The sequence below is a fragment of the Podarcis bocagei genome (genome assembly GCF_964188305.1).
Source record: "Podarcis bocagei genome assembly, chromosome: 7".
Taxonomy (NCBI): Eukaryota; Metazoa; Chordata; class Lepidosauria; order Squamata; family Lacertidae; genus Podarcis; species Podarcis bocagei.
The window spans coordinates 83,108,760-83,129,228 of NC_138132.1; the positions used below are offsets into that span (position 1 = coordinate 83,108,760).

Sequence of the window (20,469 nt, forward strand, 5' to 3'; positions counted from 1 at the left end):
GGTGTTTCCTGCTTGGCAGGGGGTTGGACTCGATGGCCCTTGTGGTCTCTTCCAACTCTATGATTCTATGATTCTCCCAGGTCCTAGTCCGACGCTCTAACCACAACACCACCAGATCAGAGTTGGATCTTCCGCCTCCTTGCACACCCATGACATGTGGTTCTCATTGCCTGCTCTGCATTTTAGATTTCATTTGCAGAGAATTGCATGGGGAAGAGAGGTTTGTTGTTGTTTTAGCAGGGGCTGGAAAGAGTGCAGCAAAGGTGTCAATAACACAGCTGTCATCTTTTTCCTTTTCTTGCGAGGAATCCTATTCGGAATAAGATAATTTCCCTTAAAAAGGGGGGGGGGAGTTGACAGCTATTGTCAATAGGCAGGGAGTTCCCTGGGTGCTGTTGCAGTAGAAGATGCATCTTGGAGATGCATCACCACCACTGAATCCATGACTTTCTCAATCTGTGTCGGGTATCTGAAGCCAGGCGGCGTCTTGCCACCCTGCCATCGCGCTCGGTTCTAATCGCTAAAACTGCAGCAGGTGGGAAACAAAGAGTCACAGAATGTAGAGTTGGACACGATCCCATTGAGAGAGAGTGTATGTGTGTGTATGTATGGGGGAGAGCTGGGCTCCTTCTGGGCTTCCATGGCTGCTCCTCCTTCCCTCTGCGAGGCTGTTTGTTTAGATGGAATAATTCAATTAGGGGCTGGGCAGTACGTGCCTGGCACCAGTCTGGAGAGAGCCTGGGGAGGAGGAGGTGGGGGGAGCCAGCTTCAGAGCAACCCCAGCTTAGCAGCTTCCCAGCAAAGACTCCCTTGGCGTGCTCTGATGGTTGAGTCTTCCTCTCCTCTCCGCATCCCTCCTCCGTCTCTCTCCACCTTCTCCCCACCTTCTTCAACAATACTAGCAAATGGTTAAACTGTGAGACCGACCATCACTGCCCTCCCTGACATTTGCCTTTTGCTGCAGCCATCTTCCTCTGAGTAAAGATGTAGGAGCCAGCTGGACCTCATCTGGCCTGTGTGACAGCTGTGTGACGTTAAGCCGGGCTCCTCTAAGTGCAGGGAAACCCATGCCTGAAACTTAATTTGCGCTGTGTTTGTGCACATAGGGGTTTTGTAAATATCGAATTTATTCTGCGATTGCCAAATTGTTGATTTTTTTTGTCCTTTTTGGATTTGCTGGCTGTCATGGGCCAGCTGGATGCAACAGATGGGGAACCCCCCAAGGGAAGAATGCTCAGAGCCGGGGGATTGGTGATGGGGCAATGATGAGTGGTCACAGGGAGAAGACTGGGAGGAGAAGGAGGTGTCAGAAAGTGCAGAGGTAACAGGGTTTAGTGAGCAGGAAGAGGCTGTGGCAGAGAGCAGTCCGGAGACAGAGGCAGTAGCAGAGGCTGGAGAGGAGGGGGACCATGAGGCAGGCTGCTGAAGAAGCCAGGGGGTCTCCCACCCCTGCTGCGAGCAGTTCCGTTTCCCACTGGTCTCTCGGAATGCAAAGAGAAACGAAGAGGGCAGAGCGAGGAGATAAAAGATGAAGGAGCCTGAGACTAGGTTATAAAGACTAGGACTAACCGCCTGAGAAATAGTTTCTACCCAAATGCGATTTTGGTTTTAAACACAGTGTAAGGAGTCTCTGGGATGCGGCTGGCACTGTGGGTTAAACCACTGAGCCTAGGACTTGCTGATCAGAAGGTCGGCGGTTCGAATCCCCACAACGGGGTGAGCTCCCGTTGCTCGGTCCCTGCTCCTGCCAACCTAGCAGTTCGAAAGCACGTCAAAGTGCAAGTAGATAAATAGGTACTGCTCCGGCGGGAAGGTAAACGGCATTTACGTGCGCTGCTCTGGTTCGCCAGAAGTGGCTTACATAACATACATGCTGGCCACATAACCCAGAAGCTGTACACCGGCCAATAAAGCGAGATGAGTGCCACAACCCCAGAGTCGGCCACGACTGGACCTAATGGTCAGGGGTCCCTTTACCTTTACCTTAAGGAGTCTCTATGGGAGTATATTGTATTTAAAAATGGGGTATCAGAGTTTTTAGGGGACTAATCAGGTTAGGATAGCTGGGATAGCGAGCTTGTTGGATTTTGAATGTTTTATGTAGATTTTTCAATTTCGTTGTTCTGTATCGGACAATGACAATAAAGATTATCGTATTTTATCGTATCGTATCGTATTTATTGCTTGGGAAGTGCCCAAGGGAGTAGTAGTCTTGGAGAGCTGTGGGAAACTGCCTCATTGGGGCAAGATCTACTCTGCTCACTAGGCCTGCACTGTTTTGCTTCCTTTGAATAAAGCAGTGTTTCCCAACCTTTTTTGGGCAAAGGCACACTTGTTTGATGAAAAAAATCTCGAGGCACACCACCATTACAGCCCCGTGACGTCAGCGCGCAGCGTCACGCCGGGAGGGACGCATGAAAGTGTAAGTTTCAATTTTTCCCCCTCCCCCTTGCCGGGGAACCTCCAAGCTTTGGGGGTGGGGGGGGAGGAGGCAGCAAAGCGAGGCAGGAAGGAGAGAGCGGCTTGGCTGGGTGAGCTTTGGCAGGGGCAGGGAATGAGAGCCGCGAGGCGGGCGCTGCGGACGGAGGCGCTGCCCGCCGAGCTCGCAGGCAGCCAGGCAGGCAGACGGTGAGAGCCCCGCGCTGGGCGGCCTCTCCTTGCCGCCGCCGCCCCGCCTCTCTCCGCCCGACTCGCCCGCCTCCCTCCAGGCAACATCTCGCGGCACACCAGGCAACATCTCGCGGCACACTAGTGTGCCGCGGAACAGTGGTTGGGAAACACTGGAATAAAGAGTTAACTTCACTGACTCCGGGTCTTTTATTGCTGACCTACTCCAGACTTCGGCTCCTGAAACTGACTTCAAAGCTGGAATCAGCCGGTCTGGACACTAAAAGGTCCCCCAAGCAATTGCAATTAAGATCATGGAACAAGCCATTGTCAGTCAAGCTAAAGAGCGTCCATTTAGCCCCAGTCTCCTGTTTCCAGGAGTGGACAGCCAATGGGGTGTGAAGGCAACAGCCCTCCCCTGTTTTTCCCTCCCTGTCCCTTAGCGGCTGGCGTTTGGAGGTAGACTGCAACCATAAAGTGAGGCTCCATTTGGAAGTATCATGGCTAACCCAGGCGTCTCTGATGGATAATAATTATAATATTAATTTATTATTTATACCCCGCCCATCCAGCTGGGTTTCCCCAGCCACTCTGGGCGGCTTCCAACTGAACACTAAAATACAATAACCTATTAAACATTAAAAGCTTCCCTAAACAGGGCTGCCTTCAGACGTCTTCTAAAAGTTTGGTAGTTATTTTTCTCTTTGACATCTGGTGGGAGGGTGTTCCACAGGGCAGGTGCCACTACCGAGAAGGCCCTCCCCAAAGGCCTCCCCAGCCCAACTTCCTGCTTCCAACAGTGGTCAGCCATGTGGAAGCCCCCAAGCAGAGCACAAGGTTGGGGGGGAGGACTGTTTTGTTGTTGTTGTGTCCTTGTTATCGGAGGAGCTTCCATTTCACTAGCATAGGTTCCACAAATGTGTCCCTTTTCATAGGAACCTGATGAATCAGGTAAAAAATAAATAAATGCTGCAGGCCAACCATTTCATTCAAGGGACGCGGGTGGCGCTGTGGGTTAAACCACAGAGCCTAGGACTTGCCAATCAGAAGGTCAGCAGTTCGAATCCCCGTGACGGGGTGAACTCCTGTTGCTCGGTCCCAGCTCCTGCCAACCTAGCAGTTTGAAAGCACAACAAAGTGCAAGTAGATAAATAGGTACCACTCCAGTGGGAAGGTAAACGGCATTTCCATGCGCTGCTCTGGTTCGCCAGAAGCGGCTTAGTCCTGCTGGCCACAGGACCCGGAAGCTGTATGCCAGCTCCCTCGGCCTATAGAGCGAGATGAGTGCTGCAACCCCAGAGTCGGTCACGACTGGACCTAATGGTCAGGGTCCCCTTTACCCTTTACCTTTAACCATCTCATTCAGGGAAGCTTGCAAACTGGCAGCCCTCCCTCTCCCAGCGACTGAGAGGCCGTCTGAGGGCCACCATCGCCCATCCTCCTGTTCACTGCAGACTAGGGGCTGCTCCCCCTAGAAATGGCAGCATGAGGGCATAGGGGATAGGGGCTTCTTTTGTCCCCTGGAGGGCCTGGAGGAGCTGTGGGCAATGCTGGCTTGACCTCTCTCTCTGGTGACGAAGTGACCTGCTGCACAAGACAGGCCTGCCTTGTTTCAACACCAAACACAGCAACCGGTTCCCCGGCCAGACAGACAGGTTTGGGACGGCACAGGGAGAATCCCAAAACAAGCCTTGTTTTTCAGTTGCTGCTCCTCACATTTGGCCCACTTTGGGGTTGTGGCTGTTTTTGGTGGTGGGAAAGGGGGGGAGTTGGAGGCGGGGAGAGGCCCGGGAGGAGCAGAATTGGTAAACAGTAGGCCAGAGCGTTCCAAAGTGTGTCTCCGTGCTCCTCCCGGGGCCGGAAAGGGGCACGTTTAACCTCCAGTTTGCTTGTAAAAGTGAATCGCCGTGTTGCGAAATGATTCACGTCTAAAAAAGCATAGCTGTCAACTTTTCCCTTTTCTTGTGAGGAATCCTATTCGGAATAAGGGAACTTCCCTTAAAGAAAGGGAAACGTTGACAGCTATGCTAAAAAGCGTGTCACCAATATTAAAAGTTTGGAAAGCTCTGCTGCAGGTCTAAATTCAGGACAGATAAGAGAAAGTACTTCTTCGCTCAGCGCAGTTAAACAGTGGAAGTCTCTCCCTTTCTGATAAGACTGTTCATGTCTATTTAGAGGTGGAAGGGACCCTGAGGATAATCTAGTCCAACCCCCCTGCAATGCAAGAATATGCAGCTGTCCTATGCGAGATCGAACCTGCAACCTTGGCGTTATCAGCATCGTGCTCTAACCAACTGAGCTCTCCTTAAAGCTCTTCCCTCTGCAGGAGGCAGGAGACTTGGATGGCAACTAGTCACAGTTGCAAGGCGGGGCACAAGAGGGGAGAGTACAGTGGTACCTCGGGTTACAGACGCTTCAGGTTACAGACTCCGCTAACCCAGAAATAGTACCTCAGGTTAAGAACTTTGCTTCAGGATGAGAACAGAAATCGTGCTCCGGTGGCAGCGGGAAGCCCCATTAGCTAAAGTGGTGCTTCAGGTTAAGAACAGTTTCAGGTTAAGAACAGGCCTCCAGAACAAATTAAGTACTTAACCCGAGGTACCACTGTATTGCTATTCATTTATTCATTCATTTTATTTGCTGCATTTATCTCTCACCTTCAACCACAAGGAGTTCAAGAGTGCCCCCCCCCATTTGATCCCCACAACAACCCTGTGAGGTAGGTGTAGCTGAGACTGAGAGGCAGTGACTGGCCCCCAAGATCACCCAGTGGAAGCTGCATGGCCGAGTGCGAGGATTTGAACCCCTGGTCACTCCTGGGTCCTAATCTGAAGCTCTAACCACTACGCCGCGCTGTCTCTCCAGGCGGTCCTGTGTGGACCAGGCACTTGGTGTTCATGCTGGACTAAGATGGGCTGCTTTTGGCTTGCTCCAGCTGCTGCTGAGCTCTTCCGGTATTCTCACCTGTTCACACACTGCATTTCCTCCCAATGAAAACCCAGGACTGTGCGCAGATGGGGAGAATAACGGGGGGCAATCATATAGCCCCATACAACTTGGGACCAGTTTACCTATGAAATCGCAGGTATCTCATTTTCATCCACTCGATTGCTTCGATCGGTGGAACTGGCCCTATTCCAGGTGCCACAAAACACCCGCTCCACATTTGTCAAAACTCGACTGTTTGGAACTTTGGAACTCCCTGCCCGTTGACAGCAGGCAGGAGCCTTCACTGTGCTTTTTTGGGTGCTTGCTTAAAAAAATTATTATTATTACTTAGGCAAGCCTGTCTAGATGCTTAGAAATTCTGAGGTGGTTTTTAATCTGGTTTTTAGTGCTTTGACTCTTTGTACATTTTAAAGTACGGTTGTGATTGTTTCTTGATTTTTCTTTTTCTGAGTCTTTTTTTTTTTGGCATTCTAGTGGTGTGTCCATTTTATGAAATTATATACACATATGCAGAAACACGCACACTTTCAGAAAGACAGCTGGCAGGAATCATGTAGCCACCCACCCCTGTCACCCTTCCCCGAAAGCTCTGACAGAGGCAAAACTGTCTTTAACAAGGTGACAAGGTGAGATATGCCTGCCTGGTTACTAATCTGCCCGTGTCTTTTCTGTTTTCCCCTTCTCCTCTTCTCTCTCTGTCTGTCTCCAGGGTGGACAAGACAACCGTCTATCACCGGAGCCTGCGGTGAGTGCAAATTTTACCTTTCGCCGAGCGGGGCGGGTTGGGGATCTTGCTGGTGGAAAATCACTGCCAGCCAGACAATGCAGAACTGCATGGTCTAACTCAGTCCAAGGCAGCTAAGGTAAAGGTAAAGGGACCCTGACCATTAGGTCCAGTCGTGGCCGACTCTGGGGTTGCGGCACTCATCTCGCTTTATTGGCCGAGGGAGCTGGCGTACAGCTTCCAGGTCATGTGGCCAGCATGACTAAGCCGCTTGTGGCAAACCAGAGCAGCGCACGGAAACGCTGTTTACCTTCCCACTGGAGCAGTACCTATTTATCTACTTGCACTTTGACGTGCCTTCGAACTGCTAGGTTGGCAGGAACAGGGACCGAGCAATGGGAGCTCACCCCGTCGCGGGGATTCGAACCGTCGACCTTCTGATCGGCAAGTCCTAGGCTCCGTGGTTTAATCCACAGTGCCACCCGCGTCCCTCCAAGGCAGCTACCAACATCTTAAAGGCTGCAGCTTAGGGGCAGGGCACCTGCTTGGCATGCAGAAGGTGTTGGGCTCAGTCCCCTCCGCCTAACACCTCCTGGTAGGGCTGGGAGAGACCCCTCTATCAGTCCTTACCCCATATAGTTGAACCAGTGGTCAAACTCATTATGTTTCTGGTTAAACATGAGGACTAGAATCTTAAGCTTTGATGAAGGTGTCGCAGGTCAGCAGCAGAGCACCTGTCTGGCATGTAGAAGGTCCCAGGTTCAGTCCCTGGCAGCAGCATCTCCCAGAATAGAATCAAAGAATTGTAGAGTTGGAAATGACCCCGAAGGCTCCTCTGCTCCCAACCCCCTGAAATGCAGGAATTGCAACAAAAGTATCCTTAGCAGATGTCCATCCAGCTTTTTGAATGGCCCCTGCCTGAAATCCCGGAGAGCCGTTGCTGCCAGTCAGTGCTGGCAGTAGTGAACTTAGGTGAACCACGAAGGTCCGACTCTGTATGTAGCAGCTTTCCTATGATCCTGTGTGTGTGTTTCTGCCACCACCAGGCTGGTCTCTGGAACTGAGGACTCTGCCCCCCTCCTTGGCACATGACCCGTGACTCCTGGGCACCCGGCTGCAAAACAATAGGAGCCACTCAGAGTCCCTCCTGGCACCGTGCCCGCTTTGCTTGCCTCCGCCTGGCGTGCTTGCCAGTCCTGGTCTGAAAGGAGCATTTGTTGGCACGCAGGGCCCTTGTGTCTGGAGGGCTCCCCGCCCTTCCCTCAAGGGCTCTCCCACCCCAAACACTGCCCCGTGTAAATAGCAAGGCAGCAAACCTCCTCCACAGATTTAATCTTGGGCGGCACAATCCAGAATGCTGCTGCGAGAGGCCCCCGCAAAGCCAATGAGCAAGCCAAGCCACGTACTCAGGGAAGGGGAAATGGGGAAGCTTCCGGGGGCAGAGGGACAGTTCCTTCCTGATCACCTATCATAGAATTGTAGAGTCATACTTCTGCTCCTGGGACGTGGGTGGCGCTGTGGGTTAAACCACAGAGCCTAGGACTTGCCGATCAGAAGGTCAGCAGTTCGATTCCCCGCAACAGGGTGAGCTCCCGTTGCTCGGTCCCTGCTCCTGCCAACCTAGCAGTTCAAAACCACGTCAAAGTGCAAGTAGATAAATAGGTACCGCTCATGCGGGAAGGTAAACGGCGTTTCTGTGCGCTGCTCTGGTTCGCCAGAAGCGGCTTAGTCATGCTGGCCACATGACCCGGAAGCTGTACGCCGGCTCCCTCGGCCGATAAAGCGAGATGAGCGCCACAACCCCAGAGTCGGCCACGACTGGACCTAATGGTCAGGGGTCCCTTTACCTTTACCTTTACTTCTGCTCCTGCCAACCTAGCAGTTCAAAGCATGTCAAAATGCAAGTAGATAAATAGGTACCGCTCCGGCAGGAAGGTAAACGGCGTTTCCGTGCGCTGCTCTGGTTCGCCAGAAGCGGCTTAGTCATGCTGTGCACATGACCCGGAAGCTGTACGCCGGCTCCCTCGACCAATAAAGTGAGATGAGCACCGCAACCCCAGAGTCGTCTGCGACTGGACCTAATGGTCAGGGGTCCCTTTACCTTTACTTCACCAGATCTTAATCTATTACAGTACAGTCATACCTCATGTTACGTTTGCTTCATGTTACGTTTTTTCAGGTGGCGTCCTGCGGCAACCTGGAAGTACCGGAAAGGGTTACTTCTGGGTTTCGCTGCTCGTGCATGCGTAGACATGCAAAATGACGTCATGCGCATGCGCAGAAGTGGCGAATCGCAATCCGCACGTGCACAGACGCGCTGCTGCGGGTTGCATTCTTTTCATGTTGTGAACGGGCCTCCGGAACGGATCCCGTTCGGAACCAGTGGTACCACTGTATTTGTAAGAATGGATTCCAAATATCGTTGGATTTGTCCATGGCAAGTTTGCGTTTATATGGAAGTTGTTCCTATGCTGTGAGTTTGTGTAAGTCTTCTCTCCAATTGTAGAAGGGAGCCGCATTTTTATTTTTCAGTCTTTTTGCTGTGGTAAGGGCACAGAGAGTCCTCTCATAGTGTCCTTTGGTAAGGTTTCATGTGCAAGGTACATACCGTAATTCAAGGTGAAGTACAATAACAACCTTGTGAAACACACAGTTTTGGGTTTTCCCCCACCGCCCTTTGTTTCCCCTTCTGCACGGGTTCTGTTTCTCTCTCTTTCTCTTTCTCTTTCTCTTTCTTTGTTTGCGTCTCACCATGTCTGGTGCACATATCGTTATGTACTTTTCAAACTTTCAATAAAGATGTTATTTTTTTAAAAAAAGAATTGTAGAGTTGGAAGGGAACCCCAGGGGTCATCTACTCCAGCCCCTGAACTTTTGGCCAGTTCCTGGATGGGAGTGGAAAAGTGGGTGCAATGAGACCCTCAGCTCACCTGGAGTTCCAAGGGCAGAGAGGAGCCGTGAGGCTTGCCTTGGGGTGGGAGACTTTACACGTATGTGTGACATCCAAATAATAAATAATAAATAATTTTTTTATTTATACCCCGCCCTTCCCGGTTCAGAAAACCAGGCTCAGGGCAACTAACAACAAATTCAAAACACTTAATTGATGCAACAAAAAACAGCATAAAATACAGTATAAAACGTGAATAACAATAAATTCAGAATTCAAAAATCAATGTGGGGGGAAATCAATCCAATAAACATTAGATGTTCACCAGGGCTAGCTGGCTAAGTTAGTCCTCTGTGTGAGAGTGTAGCTCAGTGGTCAAGCACCTGCTTTGCATGAGAAACGTCTCAGGATCAGACCCCAAAAGCATCTCCCGGTAGGGCAGGAACCGTCCCCTGTGCTAGAAACCCTGGAGAAATGCTGCCAGTCAGTGCAGACAACACTGAGCTAGGAGGACTTTCAGCAGAAGGCAGCCTCCCATGTTCCTCAAAGGCAGAGAGGGCACCTGGGCCAACTGGATAGTTCGATGCCCAGGTAGGAAACTGCCTTATACCAAGTTGTTCGGCAGTGGAAAGGGGCTCCCTCAGACTCCCTTCATTGGCGGTTTTGAAACCTAGCTTGGAGCGCCATTTGACTGGGATTGCAGGGGGTTGGACTAGATGACCCCTGGAGGTCTGTTCCAGCTCTAGAATCCTGTGACTCTTATGACCAAGCACTGCCTCCTGTTTGACTGGCGCGCGCACACACAGAGATGTAGCCCACCACTGTTCGGGAACCTTATTCCGGCACCAAGATCAGTCCCTATGACATGTCCTAGTAAAAAATGGCAGGGCTTCTGTGCATGTGCAGAATGCATTCCCCCTTGCTGCTGAAAAACTCCTCCTCCCAAGGTGTTGCAAACTAAAGAATCAGGCCCCTGGCTCAGATTGCCTGGATTTGACGCAGGTCCGAACCCCCATTTCAAAATGGAGCACTCAGACCTTTGTCGGAGATCTGGAGCCCCCAAACCTATTGCGCCTCCCCTCTGTGCCTTCCAACCAGTGGCCTGAAAGCGAGCTGAGCCCTTGGAGAGGCACATGATGGGTTGCTGGAGACAGGAGAGGGAGGGCAAAGGACAAGGACCCCGCTCTGATGCCCGGAGGCTGGCTGCTGTGAGCAATCCTGCCTTTGCAAAGTATGATGCCCTGGGGCTGAGCTTCTGCCTGGGGGCTTCTGCGGGGGGGGGGGGTGTCTTCTGGCACAGGCATTGCCCTCCTTTCAGGCTGGGGAAGGGAGAGTGAAAAAGGCAAAATCCATGCGAGGGATCATTAAGAATGGAATTGAAAATAAAACTGCCAGCGTCGTAATGCCATACCTCACTCGGAATAATGCTGAGTGCAATTCTGAATTGTTGTTGTTGTTGTTGTTTAGTCGTTTAGTTGTGTCCGACTCTTCGTGACCCCATGGACCAGAGCACGCCAGCCACTCCTGTCTTCCACTGCCTCCCGCAGTTTGGTCAGACTCATGCTGGTAGCTTCGAGAACACTGTCCAACCATCTCGTCCTCTGTCGTCCCCTTCTCCTTGTGCCCTCCATCTTTCCCAACATCAGGGTCTTTTCCAGGGAGTCTTCTCTTCTCATGAGGTGGCCAAAGTCTTGGAGCCTCAGCTTCAGGATCTGTCCTTCCAGTGAGCACTCAGGGCTGATTTCCTGAAGAATGGAGAGGTTTGATCTTCTTGCAGTCCATGGGACTCTCAAGAGTCTCCTCCAGCACCAGAATTCAAAAGCATCAATTCTTCGGCGATCAGCCTTCTTTATGGTCCAGCTCTCACTTCCATACATCACTACTGGGAAAACCATAGCTTTGTCAGCAAGGTGATGTCTCTGAATGCCTCACCTCAAAAAGAGATTGTGGAGCTGTAAAAGGTTCCAAAAGGGCAATGGAAATATAAAGGGGGGTGGGGTGGAGGGACTCCCCTGTGAAGGAAGGTTACAGCATTTGGGGCTTATTAGCTTAGACGAAAAGTGACTCGGAGGAGGCAATACAGAAGTTTATAAAATTGTGGAATGGGAAAAATGGAGAAGAGTTTTTCTCCCTCTCTTCTAATGCTAGAACTTGTGGGCATGCAATGAAGCTGAGTGTTGGAAGATTCAGGACAGATAAAAAGATCTCCTTCTACACAGGGCACATAGTCAAATTATAGACCTTGTTCCCGCAGGATGGTTTAAAACATGGGTAGGCAACCTAAAGGGACGAAGCTGGCACTGTGGGTTAAACCACAGAGCCTAGGGCTTGCCGATCAGAAGGTCGACGGTTCGAATCCCCGTGACGGGGTGAGCTCCCATTGCTTGGTCCCTGCGCCTGCCAACCTAGCAGTTCGAAAGCATGTCAAAGTGCAAGTAGCTAAATAGGTACCACTCCGGCGGGAAGGTAAATGGCGTTTCCGTGCGCTGCTCTGGTTCGCCAGAAGCGGCTTAGTCCTGCTGGCCACATGACCCGGAAGCTGTACGCTGGCTCCCTCGGCCATAAAGCAAGATGAGTGCCGCAACCCTAGAGTCAGTCACAACTGGACCTAGTGGTCAGCGGTCCCTTTACCTTTACCTTTTTAGGCAACCTAAGGCCCGGGGTCCGGATCTGGCTCAATCGCCTTCTAAATCCGGCCCACGGATGGCCCAGGAATCAGCGTGTTTTTACATGAGTAGAATGTGTCCTTTTATTTAAAATACATCTCTGGGTTATTTTGTTCTTTTTTTTCTTTCAAAGATAAAGTACTGAGGCTGATAAAAGCTAATAAAAACTGATAAAAAAGCTAATAAAAACTGATAAAAATAATAAAAACAGCATCAACTGATGCAGAGTTCAAGTCGACGCTACTACTAACGACAACGCCATCTTGGAAGTCATTTATCAAAGGCTTTTCACCAAAGCCAGACTGAATGTCTTCCCCTCTGCAGTGCTGGATGGCAGGTTGAGAGGAGTTCCCTACCAGGACAGACTTTGCTCATGTGCTCAAGACATCGATTCCATAGATCATATTTTGTTACATTGTGCAAAGTATGAGCAGCCCAGGGCTGAACTGATACTACCCTTGCTGGTGCCTTTCCCGGGAAAGTCAGAGGCTCACTATGTCAGGTTCCTACTGGAAGACCGGACAAAAGCTAGAACGTTGGCAGTGGCAAAGTTTTTATCGGTGGTTGCAAGAACAAATGAGCCCTATATTCCAAACAAAGTGCTTGATTAACCTGGAGGTAGGCTGTATGAACTCTGTATTGATTTGTAATGTTTTGTTGGGTCTCTGGACCGTAATAAAGATAGTTGTTGTTGTTGTTTTTCTTTCAAAATATAGTCCGGCCCCCCGCAAGGTCTGAGGGACAGTGGACCGGCCTCCTGCTGAAAAACTTTTCTGACCCCTGGTTTAAAATGAGGTTTAGGCCAATTCATGGGGGAGGACGGCTATTGAGGGCTGCAAGCAACAATGGCTATTCCCTGCGCCTGGAATCAGAGGCAGGAATGCTTTTGAATACCAGTTGCTGGAAATCACATGAGGGGAGAGTTGCACTTTATGGTTTCTCCCAGGCATCTGGTCGGTAGGGCTGGGCAACATCTGTTTTTCAACAGTGTGATATACTACCAGCTAAACAGCAGTATTACGATGTCTGAAATAAGGATGGAGCTGTGTAGAGGCAGTGGCTGGCTCTACTTTTTATTTTTATTTTTATGCCAACACTTGCTCTTGTGATTTGCTGCTCGCTGCATGAGGGCTGGGGAGAACTGAGCTGACGGGGGCTGCAGGAATCAAGAGAAGCATTGGCTGGCTTCACGCCCCCCCCCTCCATTGTGATAGCACACAAACACACACAATGATTCATGATATGTCGCCAGGTCAAAAAATATGAAACCGGTATCACGATATGGACTTCAAACCAGTTTGGGGCGGTGTATCGATATATTGCCCAGCCCTGCTGGTCGGCCAATGTGGGAACAAGATGTTGGATTAGATGGGTCGCTGGTCTGATCTAGCAGCCTATTCTTATGTTAAAAGGTGATCATTGCGTGGCCTGAAATAGGGGCTGTTTTGGGCTCCCCCCCCCAATTTGCAAAAATGCACAATCCTTGATGTGCCGGGTCAAGGCCTTTTTGCTAGTTGCCTTCCTGGCTTATGCTTCCTGCCTTTTTGATCAAAGCACCGGTGGCAATTATAACCTGAAACAGCTGTGTGTGTGTGTGTGTGTGTTTGTGTTTGTGTGTGTCTGAGGTTGGCTATCTCAGTACACAGCCAGGTGGCTCCAAAACCAGCTTCCTTTCCCAGGAAGGAACCTAGAAAGCTGCTGAATATATCGAGACAGGTCACTGGCCCACCGAGCTCAGTAGTGTCTACACTGACCGGCAGTCAGTGGCTGTCCAGGGCCTGAGACAGCGTGGGTCACACCTGGAGATGCTGCTGCAAGTTGAGCCTGGGACCTTCTGCCACTGAACTTCAGCCCTCTAGAAATAAAGTAAGTTTCTAGTCCTCATAGTTCTGAGTAAGGGGCTGATTTAAACGGGCCTTCTAGCAACTCAAAGCATCAGACCATCTAGCCATCCAGTGGGTCCTAGAGAGAGAGAGAGTCTTACTTGGAGATGCTGCCAGCCTGAGACCTTCTACATGCCCAGCTGGTGCTTGTATCTACTGAATGGACTCTTGCCCACAGCTTCTCCACTTCCTGCCCCACCTTGGGCAGGTGCAAAGGAAATGGCCTGGGCAGGGAGGCGTAGGTGGGGTGTCAAATGCTATCTTCAGAACCAAGGAGAGCTCCTCTCCCAAGAGTTGCCTGTGTAGCTCATGCAAACAGCATATACTGTATTTTCGCTCTACAAGACGCACCAGACCACAAGGTGGACCTAGTTTTTGCAGGAGGAAAACAAAAAAAATATTCTGACTCTCAGAAGCCAGAACAGCAAGAGGGATCGCTATGCAGTGAAAGCAGCGATCCCTCTTGCTGTTCTGGCTTCTGGGATAGCTGCGCAGCCTGCTTTCGCTCCATAAGACGCACACACATTCCCCCTTACTTTTTAGGAGGGGAAAAGTGAGTCTTATAGAGCAAAAAATACAGTATATAAATATATAAAATTTATTGCGTTTCTCTTCTACCTCTTTCTCCAAGGAGACCAAGCTGGCATACATGGTTCTTTCCCTTCTCATTTAATCTCCACAACAGTCCTGTTAGGTAGGCTAAGCCGAGAGATAAGAGTGGCTGGCCCAAGGTCAAACAGTGAGCTTTGTGGCAGAGTCGGGATTTGAACCCCGGCCTCCTGGGTCTTAGTCTGACACTCTAACCACTACACCGTGCTGGTGGTTTGAAGTATTCGGCACCCTTTTGCATGGGTTACCTCCACAGTCCTGAAAACCAACCCTGCAATGTAGGCCAGTGGTATATATCTCCATGCTGCAGGTACAACTCCTCTATGAAAGAAAGGTGGCAGTGTTTGGGAAAAGGCAAGGAAGAGGGGACGATAAAGGCCTGTAGAATTATGCACATCGTGGAGAAAGTGAAGAGAGGAAAGTTTCCTTCCTCTCATAACACTGGAACTCGTTGACAAGTGACGAAGCTGAACGTTAGAAGATTCAGGGCAATGATGAAAGGAAGTCCTCCTTCGCACAGCGCAGAGTTAAACTGTCAACCAGCCGTATGGCAAGTTGTGCCCTTTACGCATGAGGAGCGGTTGGGATCGTTTTCAGATCGGCTCAGTGGGTTCTTGGATGCCAACTTGCATTGTGACACTCTGCCTTCTCGCTTTTGCCATTGCGGGCAATTGGCCGTCCAAATCTCACTGCCGCGGCCGCCGTGCGACAAAATTGGCCGCCCTCTCGTGCTGTTTTGCGTCACTGGCGCACTCAGGCGCACTGGAACTCGTGTACGCGGGCCAGCCGGGTTTGGCAATGCGCAGGTGCCCTTTTGCTGTCGCTTCCGCTCCCGTGCGCATGCAGGGAGAAGCAGAGGGGGGACGCTGTTGATGCCCCGGTGGCAGCCTTGTGGCTGTGGCCCTGGGCTCGTGCGACAGAGTGGAAAAATTGGTGGCGGCTGCACTTAGGAAACAGAGGCTCCCCGATGAATTATTCAATGCCAGCATAAATAATGGACGGCTACATGAGTCACTCGGTTTGTTTAATTTTGCAATTTGCTGCCTCGCCTTGGCTGGTTCCTCGACTGCGAGGTGCTCTGAGGCCCAGATCTTTGGCACCCGAGGGTGAGTTCGGAAGCGTGGAGAGTGGGTGCCTTTGCCCTGGGCAAAGCTGGCATAGAGGTCAGGGAGCATTGAATGATGTGAACTTAATTGGTTCAAAGAGGCCTCCTTTCCTGGGGGAGGACACCCCAGGAACAATCTCTCCCGACCCCCTGTCCAAGGTGATTGGTAAGCGTTGGGGTGAAGCCCCACAGGTCGTGAAATCGGAAGATTCACGTAGCACATAGTTAAAACCATGGAACTCTCTGCCACAGGAGGTAATGATGGCTACCAACTTGGGTGGTTTTAAAAGAGGATTGGACAAGTTTGCAGAGGAGACTAGGCCACCAAGGCTCTGCTTTGCCTCCACGGTCAGTGGCAACAATGCTTCTGAATACCACTTGCTGGAAATTGTAGGAGGGGAGAGGCCCCTTGTACTTGGATCCTGCTTCTGGTTGACAGCTGTGAGAACAAGATGCTGGACTAGGTGGGCCATTGGCCTGATCCAGTGGGCTCTTCTGATGTGGGTCACAATGTCAGGTGTGCGTGCCGGAGCCAGACCCTGTGACCAATGGTACTCCGCAGGTCTGAGGCCTTCCTAAGTTTGTTCTGAAGAGGCAAGGAGCAGCCACACAGGTGAGGCTGATTGGTAACTCACAGCACCTGGTGGCAAGAGGTGGGAAGGGATATAAGGTCAGCATTTCCCTTCGGCTCTTTGCCACAGCAACACGTGCCCTGCCTTGCTGCATTTGACTCCTTGCTTCTTGATCCTTGATCCCTTGACTTCGTGACTCCTTGCTTCTTGATCCTTGGACCCTTGACTTCGTGACTCCTTGCTTCTTGATCCTTGGACCCTTGACTTCGTGACTCCTTGCTTCTTGATCCTGGGACCCTTGACTTCGTGACTCCTTGCTTCTTGATCCTGGGACCCTTGACTTCGTGACTCCTTGCTTCTTGATCCTGGGACCCTTGACTTCCTGACTCCTTGCTTCTTGATCCTGGGACCCTTGACTTCGTGACTTCTTGCTTCTTGATCCTGGGACCCTTGACTTCGTGACTCCTTGCTTCTTGATCCTGGGACCCTTGACTTCGTGACTCCTTGCTTCTTGATCCTGGGACCCTTGACTTCCTGACTCCTTGCTTCTTGATCCTGGGACCCTTGACTTCGTGACTTCTTGCTTCTTGATCCTGGGACCCTTGACTTCGTGACTCCTTGCTTCTTGATCCTGGGACCCTTGACTTCGTGACTCCTTGCTTCTTGATCCTTGGACCCTTGACTTTGTGACCCCTTGCTTCCTGACCCTCAGACCCTTGACTTCGTGACTCCTTGCTTCTTGATCCTGGGACCCTTGACTTCGTGACTTCTTGCTTCTTGATCCTGGGACCCTTGACTTCGTGACTCCTTGCTTCTTGATCCTGGGACCCTTGACTTTGTGACTCCCAGGTCTCTGACCCTCAGACTCTTGGCTTCCTGACTCCTGGCTTCTGGACTCCAGTCCCTGCTCCCACCCCACCATCTTGCCCCCAGTCCCGACATCCCCAGCTGGGACTTCGATCGCCTGTGAACCAGACCGTGACACACAAGCCCTGTTTTAGGTGCTGCCTTTGACCTGCTATGGGTGCTGCTAGTGCAAAGGGTTTGACATCACCCCCCAGAGGCGCACTCCATTGCCTCTCGAGACAGATGGCAACAACAAGAGGGAGCTGGGTGCCTGAGGGAGGTGTCTCTCTGCAGGTTGATTTCTGTCTGCACTTTGTTCAGGTTATCAGGCTCCAAGGGCCTCCTGGCAGTTCCCTCCCTGTGAGAAGTGACGTTACAGGGAACCAGGCAGAGTGGGCCTTCTCGGTGGTGGCGCCTGCCCTGTGGAATAGCCTCCCATCAGATGTCAAGGAAATAAGCAACCATCTGACTTTTAGAAGACAACTGAAGGCAGCCCTGTTTAGAGAAGTTTTTAATGTTTGAAGTTTTATTGTGTTTTTAATATTCTGTTGAGGGACGCAGGTGGTTATGTGGGTTAAACCACAGAGCCTAGGACTTGCCGATCAGAAGGTCGGCGGTTCGAATCCCCGCGACGGGGTGAGCTCCCATTGCTCTGTCCCTGCTCCTACCAACTTAGCAGTTCGAAAGCACGTCAAAGTGCAAGTAGATAAATAGGTACCGCTCCGGCGGGAAGGTAAACGCCATTTCTGTGTGCTGCTCAGAAGCGGCTTAGTCATGCTGGCCACATGACCCGAAAGCTGTACGCCGGCTCCCTCTGCCAATAAAGCGAGATGAGCGCCGCAACCCCAGAGTCGTCCATGACTGGACCTAATGGTCAGGGATCCCTTTACCTTTTTAATATTCTGTTGAGAGCTGCCCAGAGTGGCTGGGTAGAAATAAATTATTATTATTATTATTATTATTATTATTATTATTATTATTATTATTCCCTCCTCATTTGGAAGCCACACTCCCTCTGGGATTGGGGCTTCTCCAGTAAAGGTGCCCTGCTCCCCCACCTGGGGAACTGATGATGCTGATTCTCTGCAAGGCTTCAGGAGTACCAGTTAAGACCATGCTCCTCTCTGTTGTGTTGTGGCAAAGGTATGGGGGCATCTTTGGACCTCTGGATGCTGCTGGGCTGAAACTTCCTGACGAGTAGCCATGCTGTCTGGAGTGGGGGGGCTGCTGGGAGCCTGGAGATCCAACGTTTAGTCTGTTGACGTCTTGGGAAACAGGAGCTGCTCCGACCATTGGTGCACCCAGCCCAGCCCATGTCTTCTGATTGGCAGTCACCCTGCAAGGCATAAGAGACGGCTTTTCTGGCTGTGAAGCTGTGACTTCCTGCGTGCAAAACCTGGCTGGGCTATGACAGTGAATATTGGACATTTGCAATGCTTCAAGAGAGAAAATAATGCCTAACAGAATACTACCTCTTCACCCAGAACTAATCTGAATGTGTCATCCTACCAGTTATTTGTATGGAGGGGGGATTTTCACTTCCAAGCCGTGAATAATATATTAGTATAATTAGTATATATACAGTCGTACCTCGGAAGTCAAAGACAGGAGTGCCTGACATGCTCTGGTCCATGGGGTCACAAAGAGTCGGACACGACTAAAGGACTAAACAACAACAACAGCAGCAGCAACAACAACTTTGGAAGTCAAACGAAATTTGTTCCAGAAGTCCGCTCGACTTCCATAACATTTGGGAACCAAGGCGCGGCTTCCGATTGGCTGCAGGAAGCTCCTGCAGCCAATCGGAAGCCATGGAACCCACGTCGGACGTCCGGGTTCCAAAGAATGTTCACAAACTAGAACACTCACTTCCAGGTTTGCGGCGTTCGGGAAAACGTTCGCCTCGCAAGGCGTTCGACTTCCGAGGTACGACTGTATTAGTATAGTATATAATAGTTGTTGGACTAAAGACCTGGGTGCTACATTTTGCAGATGCCTTGTGAAGACCAAAGGTCACCTTTATCAAGATCACTGGAGGAGGTCAGTGGTTCTTTTGAGCAGAGCTGGTTGGAGGGTTTCCTGCTCTGGAGGGTAGGACTCGAACCCATGGCTTCAAGTGACAAGAAAGGAGATCCCAACAAAGCATCGGGAGGAACTTTCTTAGAGCCAGAGCTGTTTGAAAGTGGAAGGGACTCCCTTGGAAGGTGGTAGTAGACTCTCCTTCCTTGGAGGCTTTGAAGCAGAGGTTGGGTGGTCATCTGTCAGGGATGCTTTAGCTGAGATTCCTGCAACCCAGGGGGTTGGACTAGATGACCCTTGGGGTCCCTTCCAACTCTACTTTGACCTTTGACCATGACCTTTTCTGGCTTAGCAATCTACAGGTAACCATTATGTGTATGAGACTGGTGTCAATTACCCAGGAAGGATATTCTTACTGATTTATATAGCAAGTGGTGGGTTTAAAGAAAGAAAATAGAGGAAAAAGCAGGACATTAAAGAAAACATCACCTCACATTAATAATACAGCGACAATCAATACATCCATCTCAGAGCAAACGTATAAATCGATACGTATTGCCAAGTGCAAAGTCCGGATAGGCGTTCAAAATAAATGGCCATCTGTAAGAAATGGGCTCAGCCATAGGAAGGGCAGCAAGCGTCCTTGATCTATGGGGTGAGAGAGGTTGGCTGTTTTGTCCTTCCAGGTTCAAGGCAAAAGTCTTGGGGCCCCCAGAAGGACTTGCAGCCCCACCACTTCCGTCGCCCAGCCCTTATCTCCCAGAACCGCAGGAATATAATTCGAAAAGACGCAGATACTTGCAAATGTCAAGGGTTTCTCTTAACGCAAGGATTTATCCTGTAGCCCGTCCCCCACGACATCACCAGGGGCCGCCCCCAGGTCGCATGTCTGGCCCCTGAAAACTTGTGGCTTGGGATGCTCAACTCTAGTGGTGAGGCCAGTCACAGTATCTCAGCCTAACCTACCTCTCAGGGTTGTTGTGAGGATAAAATGGCGATGAGCACAGCCACGTACACTGCCTCTAGTTCCTTGCAGAAAAAGCTGGTGTATCAATAAATCAATCAATAAGTAGTCCTTAATTTTGGAAGTCTAGCAGCTTTCCATCTGCTGGTCACAACAAAGTTTTTTAAGCTGTTTGCTTTGGTCTTGCTCCTTAATATGGCTTGTTACTCTTCCTCACTTTTTATCATGAGGTTTTCAGAGAATGGAGGTTATTGGGCAGCCTGTGTAACTGCAGCAGCAGGAGCAGCAAAACAATTATTATTATTATTATTATTATTATTATTATTATTATTATTATTACCATTTTCATCAACTGGGCAGATACGTCTTTAGGCTCTCAGATCTTTTTGTCTGGGGTTGTGAGAGTGGAGACGGTGATAGCATCTGATAAATTTAAAAGATGTCTTTGTTGACCTTACAAGGATCATTTGGGTGTCCTCAGAGGGGGGTTCTGGGCTGCTGATGGAGGGGGCAGTGACCCCCTCCTCACTGCCTCTCTCCAGGCTCCTGGCTCCTGAGAAGCGATTTCCACCCAATCTCTATCAGTTCTTTAATCGGGGGAAACGGATCTCTTCATTAGGCATTAGGCGCTGCTG

The 20,469-nt window shown here is 50.5% G+C and overlaps 2 protein-coding genes and 1 long non-coding RNA gene across 8 annotated transcripts in view; 2 read left to right on the forward strand and 1 right to left on the reverse strand.

The window, feature by feature from the left end:
• LOC308591898 (uncharacterized protein) overlaps window positions 1-20,469 on the reverse strand; it is a 192,073-nt gene that overhangs the window by 103,876 nt on the left and 67,728 nt on the right. The gene's annotated exons all lie outside the window — the stretch shown is intronic.
• The window catches only part of RAP1GAP (RAP1 GTPase activating protein), a 115,748-nt gene that overhangs the window by 18,263 nt on the left and 77,016 nt on the right, over window positions 1-20,469 (forward strand). For all 6 annotated transcript variants that reach the window (XR_014010297.1, XM_081203007.1, XM_081203006.1 and 3 more), the window contains exon 2: window positions 6,266-6,301. Coding sequence is in view for 3 of the 6 variants with exons in the window: in XM_081203008.1 (XP_081059134.1) it covers window positions 6,266-6,301 (36 nt within the window). In the remaining 3 variants the exon portion in view is untranslated. The remainder of the gene's footprint in view (window positions 1-6,265; window positions 6,302-20,469) is intronic.
• Window positions 11,973-12,492, forward strand: LOC308591464. Its single transcript, XR_014010182.1, has 2 exons — window positions 11,973-12,105; window positions 12,271-12,492. It is a non-coding gene; the product is annotated as an uncharacterized lncRNA (long non-coding RNA).